This window comes from Heterodontus francisci, chromosome 10 (assembly GCF_036365525.1).
Source record: "Heterodontus francisci isolate sHetFra1 chromosome 10, sHetFra1.hap1, whole genome shotgun sequence".
Taxonomy (NCBI): Eukaryota; Metazoa; Chordata; class Chondrichthyes; order Heterodontiformes; family Heterodontidae; genus Heterodontus; species Heterodontus francisci.
Genome location: NC_090380.1, coordinates 77691386 through 77703858, shown reverse-complemented (window position 1 = coordinate 77703858; position 12473 = coordinate 77691386). Strand labels below are relative to the sequence as shown.

The following is a 12473-nucleotide window of genomic DNA, read 5'->3' as shown; positions in this document are numbered from 1 at the left end:
AACAATTGGGAGTTTAAAAACATTAATATTAATTATTAATAACAAATAAGTGAGTAGCTGGTGAGTCGTCTTTTATTTTTAAGTAAGGTTTATTACTATTGGTAAAGTTTATTAGGGTTTATTTGTAGTATTAAGGTTTATTATCTAATAGAGGAATGTCGGAGTTGCTCCATCCTCTGGAGTGCACAGTCTCTGCTATGTGGGAACTCCAGGACATGTGTCCTGGATAACCATATGTGCAGGAAGTGTTGTCCGTTGTAGCAGCTCAAGCTCCTGGTTTTGGAACTTGAGTAACAGCTGGCATCACTGCAGTACATCCATGAGATTGAGAGTTTCGTGGATATCAGCTTTATAGACGTAATCACCCCGCAGCTTAAGAGCATGTAGGGAGAGAGGGAATGGGTGACGACCAGACAGTTAAGAAGAAACAGGCAGGTAGTGCAGGAGACCCTCATGTTTGTCTCACACTCCAACAGATTTTCAGTTCTGAATACTGAGGCAAGTGATGGTTCATCTGGGGGGTGCAGCCAGAACCAAGGCCATGGCACCATGGGTGGCCCTGCTGCACAGGGGGGCACAACGAAAACTGGAAGAGCGATTAGTGATAGGAGATTCAATTGTCGGGGAACAGACAGGTGTTTCTGTGGCCCCAGATGTGAATCCAGGATGGTGTGTTGCCTCCCTGGTGCCAGAATCAAGGACGTCAATGAATGGCTGCAGAGCACCATGAGAGGGGAGGGTGAACAGTGAGGAGTCGCGGTCCACATTTGTACCAACGACATAGGTAAGAAGAGGGATGTGGTCCTGTAGAACGAATTTGGTGAGCTAGGAAAGAAATTAGCAAGCAGAACCTCAAAAGTAATCTCTGGATTGCTTCCAGTACCACGCACAAGTGAGTATAGAAATAGGAGGATAGTGCAGATGAATATGTGGCTGGAAAGATGGCGCAGGAGGGAGGGCTTTAGATTCTTGGGACACTGGGACCAGTTCTGGAGAAGGTAGGACCTGTATAGGCTGGATGGGTTGCACCTGAACAGAGCTGGGACAAATTTTCTTGTGGGGCGATTTGCTAGTGCTATTGGGGAAGGGTTTAAACTAACTTGGCAGGGGTGTGGGATACAAGAGAGGAAAACCAAGGTGCACAGGGAATTGGAAGAGACAGATAACACTAGAGTAGAAATACCAAAGTATTAGATGGGGTCAGAGTGAGAGTGATAGACAGACAGTACTAGAGGAGGGAGTAGTTCTGTATTAGATGGGAGCAGACTGAAAAGGACAATGAGGAATGCAAAGACAGGATTACAATGCATGTGTGTAAACACACAAAGTATGGTGAATAAGGTTGGTGAGCTATAAGGACCAATAGCACTATGGGAATACGATGTAGTGGCAATAACGGAAACATGGCTTAAAAATGGCAAGGACTGGGTGCTTAATATGCAAGGATATAAAGTGTTCAGAAAAGATAGAGAAGGAAAAAAAGGAGGTGGGGTGGCAGTCCTGATTAGGGAAGACATTGCAGTGCTGGAAAGGATGTCCTTGAAGAGGTAAGGACAGAATCCATTTGGTTAGAGTTGAGGAGCAAAATAGTATGATCATGGTACTAGGGGTATTCTATAGGCCTCCAAATAGTGAGAGAGATAGAGGAGCAAATCTACAGGGAAATCAGATGTGCAAGAACTACAGATTGGTGATATTGAGGGACTTTAATTACCCAAATATCAATTGGTATTCTAAAGTAAAGGGTAAGGAGGGGGAGGATTTTGGTCAAATGGACCAAGTGTCCGTTGGAGAGCACATGGTAAGAGTGATCATTGTATCATAAGGTTTAGACGAATAATGCAGAAAAGCAATGAACAAAATAAAGTAAATGTCTAGATAGGAAGAGGTTGAATTTCAATGCAATGCGATGCGAAGGGATCAAGCCAGGGTAGAATGGAACCAAAGACTGATGGGAAGGGCTGTAACGGAACAATGGGTTATCTTTAAAGAAGAGATTCTTCAGGTACAGGTGAGGAATATTGCAACAAGGGTGCAAGGTAGAGGAACCAAGAACAGGGCTCCTTGGATGACAAGGGAGATGGAGATTATGATGAAACACAAAAAGTTGATGTCTGATGCATGTCAGGTGAACTCAAGTGAAAACCAGGCCATATACAATAAGTTGAGAGGGGAGGTGAAGAAGAAAATAAGACTAGCAAAGAGAGAATATGAGAAGAGAATTACAGCATACTTAAAAGGGAACCCAAAGATTATCATCTGGCATGTAAATAATAAGCGGGTAGTAAGAGGAGGAGTGGGACCTATTGGGGACAAAGAGGGGAATATATGCTTGGAAGTGCAGGGCAAGGCTAGAATACCAAATGAGTACTTTGTATCAGTGTTCACTAAGGAAGTGGAATCTGACAAAATATCGGTAGAGGCAACGGATGGGATAAAAATTGAGAGGGGGCAGATACTAAGAAAGCTGGCTGTGCTTAGGGCAGATAGACCACCTGGTCTGGATGGCTTGCATTCCAGGTTGTTAAAGGAAGTGGGGATGGAGATAACTGAAGGTCTTGCCATAATCTTACAATCTTTCATGGATATAGTGGAGATGCCAGAGGCTTGGAGAGTGGAAAATGTGATATCCTTATTCAAGAAAGGGTGTAAGGGCAGTCCTAGCAACTACAGGCCAGTTAGTTTAACATCAGTGGTGGTAAGGTTTTAGAAACAATAATCAGGGTAAATATCAAGGGACACTTCGAGATGTTCGAGCTAATTAAGGAGAGCCAGCATGGATTTGTAAAAGGCAGATAGATCATGTTTGACTAATCTAATTAAATTTTTTGATGAAGTAACGGAAAAGATTGGTGAAGGGAATGCAGTGGATGTTGTTTAAGAAAGCATTTGTTATGACCAGGTGAGAAAGAGGTCTAGGGTTCTCTTTCAGCCTTCACCTGGTCTTACTGTAACAGGGTTTTATTTTTAAACACACTGTTTTTAGCTCCTGCTTGGTGAATCCTTGTTCACTGTTTTCCAATTATAAGACAAAGAAACCAGCACAAACAGGTTTTCTTAGGTTTAAAGAAGAAAAGTTGAAATTTATTAAACTTAAACTCTAATTCGGTTGATGCCTACGGATACACGATGCGCCCATGCTAGCATGCATACACAATACTTGCAAATAGAGACAGAAAAAATCAGAAGAAAAATGGAAAAGTTTGAGGATATATCTGAAGAGTTTTTGTTACGGTTCTTCGAGCTCGCTGTAGAGTCCTTGTTGGAGGTAGATCTTGCTTTTCGTTGTGGCCCAGTTTTCTTCTTAAACCTTGTTCGCTGTTGGAGACTTTTCTCTCTCGGGGTTTATGTGTCTTCAGTGGATTCAGAGGTTTGTGAGAAAGAGATGGGAGCAGACAGGAGAGATCTTCTCAGTCCAGGAGCAAACAGATATTCTGAGTTCAAAATGTTTGTACAATTCAGAAAAAACCCAGGTTGCCGAGCAGGTTAGTCATGTGACTACCTGGTCTGACCACATCTTGGATTGTATCACCTTTGCAGTCTCTGGAATGCACCTCTTAAACACAATACCTGGTGATCAAAGTCCATTGTGGGTTGAATGTGTCAGGGAATGGTCCTTTGTCCTTCCAATCACCGTCTGTTAATATGCAAATATCTTTTCCAGCCACGGCTGATCTGTTTAACGAGTCCTTTCCTCGCTCCAGCAACAGTTTAAAATCAATGTTCATGACAAAATTAATGTGCCTCATTCTTGGCAGGTGGGGGCCTAGCATGACAATAAGGTACCACATAAAGACTGGTTAACAAGCTTGAGGCTCATACAACAGGAGAGTCAGTGTCCAATTGGATTAAAAAATTGGCTTAAGGGCAGAAAACAGCGAGTCATGGTAAATGGTTGCTTTTCAGACTGGAGGATGGTAGACAGTGGTGTTCCCCAAGGCTCACTGCTTTTTTTGAGGATGATTTGAACTGCCTGCCACAGGACATAGATGGGCAGGCAGGTGGAAGATGTTGTGTATTGTTACAGCGTAGATCGCGGGTTGTTCAAAGAAGTCTTGGGAGTCTTTGTATGGTGAAAGAATAACTTATTATATACATATAACTATTTACACTCTCCACATGCTTATCTAGCTAGCACACCTTTTGCTACTTCCAGCTTCTTCCAAGCCTAGTCCCCAAGTGACTATTATATACATTGTGACTATTATATACATTGTCACTAAAGTGGGAGGGGCTTGCACTCACTGTCCCAAGCCTTAATCCTTTTGGGCCCTTATACTACAGATGGGATTTAATATTGACAAGTGTGAGATTATGCATTTTTGCAGTAGGAATAGGGAGAGGCAATATATACTTAATGGCACAGTTCTAAAGAGTGTGCAGGAACAGGGGGACCTGGGGATGCAATGTGCATCGACCTTTGAAGGTGGAAGGACATATTGAGAGTGTGGTTAGTAAAGCATATGGGATCTTGGGCTTAATAAATAGAGGCATTGAGTACAAAAGCAGGGAAGTTATGCTGAACCTTAAGTTCTGGTTAGGCCCCAACTGGAGTACTGCATTCAGTTCTGGTCACCACACTTCAGGAAGGATGAGGGTCCTTGATAGAGTGCAGAGGAGATTTACCAGAATGATTGTAGGGATGGAGGATTTTAGTTACAAGGTTAGGTTGGAAAAGCTGAGATTGTTCTCCTTAGAATAAAGGAGATTGAGCGATTTATAGAAATGTACAAGATTATGACAGGCTTAGATAAGTTAAACTAGGAAAAACTGTTCATATTAACACATGGTACAAGGACTAGGAGGTACAGATGAATGTTTTGGGCAAAAGTTGCAGGGGAATATAGGAAGCACTTTTTTACGTAGCCAGTGGTAATGACCTGGAACTGCTGCCCACAAGGGTGGTGGAAGCGGAGACAGTCACAGAATTGAATTGTTACAGTGCAGAAGGAGGCCATTCGGCCCATCATATCTGCACAAGCTCTTTAAATGAGCAATTCACTTAGTGCCATTCCCCCGCCTTCTCCCCGTAATCCTGCACATTCTTCCTTATCAAATAACACTCTAATTCCCTTTTGAGTGCTTCATTTGAACCTGCCTCAACCACACTCTCAGGCAGTGCATTCTGGACCTTAACTACTCGCTGTGTGAAAAAGTTTTCCCTCATGTCGCTTTTGCTTCTTTTATCAATTACTTTAAATCTGTGTCCACTCATTCTCAATCCTTTTCCGAGTCGGAACAGTTTCTCCCTGTCTACTCTGACCAGCCCCTCATGGTCAATGGCTTCAAGAGGAATTTGGATGGCCATCTGAGAGAAATCGACTTGCAGGTCGACAGGAATCGAGCCAGGGAGTGGGACAGACTGCATAGCTCCATGGAGAACCGTCATGGACATGATGGTCCGAATGGCCTCCTTCTGTGCCATAAATGATTCTGTGACTCCAGAAGGATGGTAGAATGAGCTAGGTGGGAGTATGAAGAGGGCCAGTATGAATTGGGGGATGACAAGAGAATAAGAGTGCTTCTGTGAATTGTGGTGTATGGAAGAGTGCTTTGTGTCACTATGCCACCATAATTTTTAAAAAAACAATCTAACAACCAGATTTAGCAACAGATTACCAAAGCATTCACAAAGGATTACAATTTCTCTAAAATTAGAAAATTTCCACTCTGCATATAATAAAATGTTGGATATGCTGTTAGCAGAAGAAGGAATTTTTCACGCAAGATCAGGTGGCAGGTTGTTCAACCTTGCCCATCTAAGAGCGAAGACCAAAGTACAGAAAGTCCTCATCAGGGAACTTCTCTTTGCTGACGATGCTGCATTAACATCTCACACTGAAGCGTGTCTGCAGAATCTCATCGACAGGTTTGTGGCTGCCTGCAACGAATTTGGCCTAACCATCAGCCTCAAGAAAACGAACATCATGGAACAGGATGTCAGTAATGCTCCATCCATCAATATTGGCGACCACGCTCTGGAAGTGGTTCAAGAATTCACCTACCTAGGCTCAACTATCACCAGTAACCTGTCTCTCGATGCAGAAATCAGCAAGCACATGGGAAAGACTTCCACTGCTATGTCCAGACTGGCCAAGAGAGTGTGGGAAAATGGCGCACTGACACGGAACACAAAAGTCCACTTGTATCAAGCCTGTGTCCTCAGTACCTTGCTCTATGGCAGCGAGGCCTGGACAACGTATGTCAGCCAAGAGCGATGTCTCAATTCATTCCATCTTCGCTGCCTCTGGAGAATCCTTAGCATCAGGTGGCAGGACCGTATCTCCAACACAGAAGCCCTCCAGGCGGCCAACATCCCCAGCTTATACGCCCTACTGAGTCAGCGGCGCTTGAGATGGCTTGGCCATGTGAGCTGCATGGAAGATGGCAGGATCCCCAAGCACACATTGTACAGCGAGCTCGTCACTGGTATCAGACCCACCGGCCGTCCATGTCTCCGCTTTAAAGACGTCTGCAAACGCGACATGAAGTCCTGTGACATTGATCACACGTCGTGGGAGTCAGTTTCCAGTGTTCGCCAGAGCTGGCCGCCAGCCATAAAGGCGGGGCTAAAATGTGGCGAGTCGAAGAGACTTAGCAGTTGGCAGGAAAAAAGACAGAAGCGCAAGGGGAGAGCCAACTGTGTAACAACCCCGACAACCAATTCTATCTGCAGCACCTGTGGAAGAGTCTGTCACTCTAGTATTGGCCTTTATAGCCAATCCAGGCGCTGCTCCATAAACCACTGACCACCTGCAGGTGCTTACCCATTGTCTCCCGAGACAAGGAGGCCAAAAAAGAAGATGCTGTTAGCTTAATAATCTTGTGCATCACTGCACTTTCAGTCTAACTACATCTCATAGGCTTCTATTCAGGGGCTGTTATTGCGTTTTCAGTTTTTTCTTTTGAATGTCAGCTTTTGACCTGAAGTTTGAAAGCATGAAGCACAGGAACAAATGAGAACTGAGAGGCATTGATGATGATTTCTAGGATTATGTAAGGGTTTCTGATGTAAAATACTAAAGCTTCATTATTGTGTTATGAAAATGATATGCATTGCAGTATTTACTGTGAATCTTGATTAATATGCATGGCTAATTTCTTGTTTTCTCAATGCTGCAGGTTTTTCACAAGCCTTGTGCTACTAGATCTCATCAATGAAGTTCCTCTTGGAATTGTTGCAAAGAAATACCACTGTAGTCGAGGACAGCTTCAGTCCCTGCAGCAGTCTGCAGCAACTTATGCAGGCAAGAGTGAAAAAAAAGACACAAAGCAGTTCTAAATGGAACCAGTGGCTTTTAATCAGATTTGGAAACAGCTCTTTAATTGTGCATGGTTGATTTTGCTCTGGAGTGGCAGTTTTTTTTCTAAAGCTGTTTTGATGGCAATGAAATTGTTAATTAATCTTTTGTATCTTGTACAGGTATGGTAACAGTGTTCAGTAACCGACTTGGTTGGCACAATATGGAATTGCTCCTCTCGCAGTTTCAGAGCCGTCTTAGTTTTGGTATTCAACGGCAACTTTGTGATCTGGTACGGATTTCCTTGCTGAATGCACAGCGTGCTCGAGCACTGTATAATGCTGGATTCGTCACTGTTTCTGAGCTGGCACAGGGGAACCCTGTTGATGTAGAAACGGCTCTGAGAAATGCTGTCCCATTTCAAAGGTATAGATTTAATTCGATATATTATCTTAGAGTTTTAAAATTTATAAGGGCACAGTTATAACTGGGTATAAACCTTGCCACACAATGGCATTTGTTTTGTGTAGGATTGTGCAGGAGTGAAATTAGAAAGCAAAGAAAAGGCATGAAAAAATATTGGCAAGTAAAATCCCAAAGCTGTTTTATAAATACATAAAGGGCAAGAGGATAACTAAGGAAGGAGTAGGGACCATTAGAGACCAAAAGTTAGCTTGTGTGTGAAGGCGGAAGTCATGGGCATGGCTTTTAATGAATACTTACTGTCTGTCTTCATAAAAGAGGGGGGCTGATGCAGACAATGTAGTTAAGGAGGATCAGCGTGAAATATTGGATATAATAAAAATAGTGAGAGGAAATATTAAGGGGTTCAGTATATTTGAAAGTACAAAAATCGTCAGGCCCAGATGAAATGCATCCCAGGCTTTTGAGAGAGGCAAAGGAGGAAGAGCAGAAGCTCTGATCATCATTTTCCAATCCTCTTGGGCTACAGACGTGGTGCTGGAAGATTGCTAACGCTGTACCATTGTTTAAAAAGGGAGAAAGGGATAGCCAGAGTAATTACAAGCCAGTCAATCTAACCCTGGTGGTGGGCAAATTATTGGAAAAAAAATTCTGAGGGACATTATAATCGCCATTTAGAAAGGCATGGATTAATCCAGGACAGCCTGCTTGGACTTGTTAAAGGAAGGTCGTGTCTGACTAAGTTGGTTGAATTTTTTGAGGAGATAACAAGGAGGCTTGGTGAGGGTAGCGTGTTTGATGCAGTCCACATGGATTTCAGCAAAACTTTTGATGAAGTCCCACATAGTCAATGACAAAGGAGGCACTGCTAGGCCTGGTTCTTGGGAATGAGGAGGGCCAAGTGGATCAAAGGTCAGTAGGATAACATTTAGGGGACAGTGATCATTGTATCATAAGGTTTAGGCTGACTATGGAAAAGGACAAAGAACAATCCAGAGTAAGAATAATTAACTGGGGGAATACCAACTTCAATGGTGTAAGAACAGATCTGGGACGAATAAATTGGATCCAAAAGTTGGCAGGAAAAGCAGTAGCTGAACAATTTTTTAAAAATTCATTCATGGGATGTGGGCATCGCTGGCTAGGACAGCATTTATTGCCCATACCGAATTGCCCTTGAACTGCCTTCTTGAACTGCTGCAGTTCATGTGGGGTAGGTAAACCCAAAGTGCTGTTAGGAAGGGAGTCGCAGGATTTTGACCCAACGTCCAGCGACCCGGGTTCAATTCTGGGTACTGCCTGTGTGGAGTTTGCAAGTTCTCCCTGTGTCCGCGTGGGTTTCCTCCGGGTGCTCCGGTTTCCTCCCACATGCCAAAGACTTGCAGGTTGATAGGTAAATTGGCCATTATAAATTGCCCCTAGTATAGGTAGGTGGTAGGGAAATATAGCGACAGGTGGGGATGTGGTAGGAATATGGAATTAGTGTAGGATTAGTATAAATGGGTGGTTGATGGTCGGCACAGACTCGGTGGGCCGAAGGGCCTGTTTCAGTGCTGTATCTCTAAATAAAATAAAAACAGTGAAGGTACGGCGATATGTTTCCAAGTCCGGATGGGATGTGGCCTGAAGGGGAACTTGCAGATGATGGTGTTCCCATGCAACTGCTGTCCTTGTCCTACTAGGTGTTAGAGGTCATGGGTTTGGAAGGTGCTGTCTAAGGAGCCTTGGTGCATTGCTGCAGTGCATCTTGTAAACGATACACACTGCTGCCATTGTCAGATGTGAGGTTGATATTACAAGTTGATATTACCAGGCTGAATATAGAAAGTTCAGAGCGGCAGTGAAAAAAGAAATGAGAGAGGCAAAGAGAGAGTATGAGAAGAGACCGATAACTAACATAAAGCGAATGCAGTATTCGTCTATAGGTATATAAATAGTAAAGGGGTAGTAAGAGGAGGGATGGGGCCAATTAGGAACCAAAAAGGACTCCAAGCATAGGGCATGGCTGAGGTACTAAATGAGTACTTTGAATCTGTCTTTACCAAGGAAGAAAATGCTGCCAAGGTCATAGTGTAGCAAGAGGTAATTGAGATATAGGTTGGCTAAAAATTGATAAAGAGGAGGTATTAGAAAGGCTGGCTGTACTTAAAGGTGATAAGTCACCAGGACCAGATGAGATGCATCCAAGGATGCTGAGGGAAGTAAGGGTGGAAATTGCAGAGATACGGGCCATAATCTTCTAATCCTCCTTCAATATAGGGGTAGTGCCAGAGGACTGGAGTATTGCAAATGCTATACTCTTGTTCAAAAAAGGGTGTAAGAATAAACCCAGCAACTACAGGCCAGTCAGTTTAACCTCGGTGGATAGCTTTTAGAAACGATAATCCGGGACAAAATTAAGAAAAGCCAACATGGGTTTGTTAAAGGCAAATCATGTTCAACTAATTTGATTGAGTTTTTTGATGAGGTGCACATGGTCTTCCAAAAGGCCTTTGATAAAGTGCCACATAATAGGCCTGTCAGCAAAGTTGAACCCGTGGAATAAAAGGGACAGTGGCAGCATGGATACATAGTTGGCTGAGTGACAGGAAATGGAGAGTAATGGTGAATGGTTGTTTCAGACTGGAGGGAAGTATATAGTGGTGTTCCTCAGGGGCTGGTACTGGGCCACTGCTTTTCTTGTTGCATATTAATGTCTTAGGCTTGGGTGTACAGGGTACAATTTCAAAATTTGCAGATGACACAAAACTTGGAACTGAGAGGAGGATTGTTATTGACTTCAAGAGGACATAGATAGACTGGTGGAATGGGCAAACAAGTGGCAGATGAAATTTAATGCAAGGAAATGCGAAGTGATTTGTTTTGGTAGGATGAACAAGGAGAGGCGATATAAAATAATAGGATATCATTCCAAAGGGGGTGAAGGAGCCGAGGGACCTGTGGGTATATGTGCACAAACCACTGAAAGTGACAAGGCAGGTTGAGAAAGTGGTTAAAAAGGCATAAGGTATCTGGGCTTTTGAAACTGAGGCATACAGTACAAAAGCAAGGAATTTATGGTGAACCTTTTACAAAATGCTGGTTGCTTCAACTGGGGTATTGTGTCCAATTCTGGGTGCCACATTTTGGGAAGGTTGTGAAGGCTTTAGAGAGGGTGCAGAAAAGACTTATGAGAATGGTTTCAAGGATGAGGGACTTCATTTAGGAGGATAGATTGGAGAAGCTGACTTGTTCTCCTTACAGAAGGCTGAAAGGAGATTTGATAGAGCTGTTCAAAATCATGAGGGGTTTGGACAGAGTAGATAGAGAAGAACTGTTCCCATTGGCAGAAGGGTTGAGAACCAAAGGACACAGATTTAAGGTGAATGGCAAAAGAACCAAAGGTGACATGAGGAAACATTGTTTTTACGCAGCAAGTGGTTAGGATTTGGGATGCACTGCTTGAGAGGGTGGTGGAAACCGATTCAATTGTGGCTTTGAAAAGGGAATTGGATAAGCACCTGATGATAAAATGTTATGGGGAAATTGTGGGGAAGTGGGACTAGTTGAATTGCTTTGCAGAGAGCTGGAGAGGACTCAATGGGCAGAATGACCTTCTTCTCTCCTCTAACTATTTTGTGAGAATTGTGTTATGCAGAAGATTGAGAGGCTATGAAATAGATTATCGGAGTTAGTGATTTGAAGCAAAGAAGCCTTTAGATAAGCTGTTCCAGTACAACTACAACACTGGCACGTACCTGACAATGTGGAAAATTGCCCAGATATTCCTGTGCACTAAAAGCAAGTCAAATCCAATCCAGCCAATTATTGCCCCATCAGTCTACTCTCAATCATTAGCAAAATGATGGAACGTGTCATCAGCAGTACTATCAAGTGGCATTTACTCAGCAATAATCTGCTCACTGATGCTCAGTTTGGGTTCTGCCAGGGCCACTCAGCTCCAGACCTCATTACAGCCTTGGTCCAAACATGGACAAAAGTGCTGAATTCCAGAGGCTAGGTAAGAGTGACTGCCCTTGACATCAAGGCAGCATTCGACTGATTGTGGTATCAAGGAGCCCTAGCAAAATTGAAGTTTGGAATCGAGGGGAAAACTCTGCACTGGTTGGAGTCATACCTAGCACAAAGGACGATGGTTGTGGTTGCTGGAGGCCAATCATCTCAACCCCAGGACATCACTGCAGGAGTTCCTGAAGATAGTGCCCTAGGTCCAGCCATCTTCAGCTGCTTCATCAATGACCTCCATTCCAACATAACATCAGAAGTGGGGACGCTTGCTGATGATTGCAGATCATTCAACACTATTCGCGACTCCTCAAATACTGAGGCTGTCTGTGCCCACATGCAGCAAGACCGGGACAATATTCAGCCTTGGGCTGATAAATGGCAAGTAACATTTGTGCCACACAAATGCCAGTTACTGACTATCTCCAACAAGAGAGAATCTAACTATCTCCCCTTGACATTCAATGGCATTACCATTGCTGAATCCCCCTCCTTCAACATCCTGGAGGTTACCATTGGCCAGAAACTGAACTGGACCAGCCATATAAATACTGTAGCGACAAGAGCAGGTCAGAGGTTGAGAATTCTGCAGTGAGTAACTCTCCTCCTGGCTCCCCGAAGCCTGTCCACCATCTACAACGCACAAATCATGAGTGTGACGGAATACTCTCACTTAACTAGATGGGTGCAGCTTCAACAACATTCAGGACAAAGCAGCCCACTTGATCAGCACCCCATTCACTGACGCACAGTGGCAGCAGTGTGTACCATCTACAAGAAGCACAGCAGTGACTTGCCAAGGCT

At 43.6% G+C, this 12473-nt stretch overlaps 1 protein-coding gene across 2 annotated transcripts in view; it reads left to right on the top strand.

Annotated features, from left to right (window-relative positions):
- The window catches only part of polq (polymerase (DNA directed), theta), a 126009-nt gene that overhangs the window by 51253 nt on the left and 62283 nt on the right, over positions 1-12473 (top strand). For both annotated transcript variants that reach the window (XM_068040833.1, XM_068040834.1), the window contains exons 17-18: positions 7123-7247; positions 7424-7667. In XM_068040833.1, coding sequence (XP_067896934.1) covers positions 7123-7247; positions 7424-7667 — 369 coding nt within the window. The remainder of the gene's footprint in view (positions 1-7122; positions 7248-7423; positions 7668-12473) is intronic.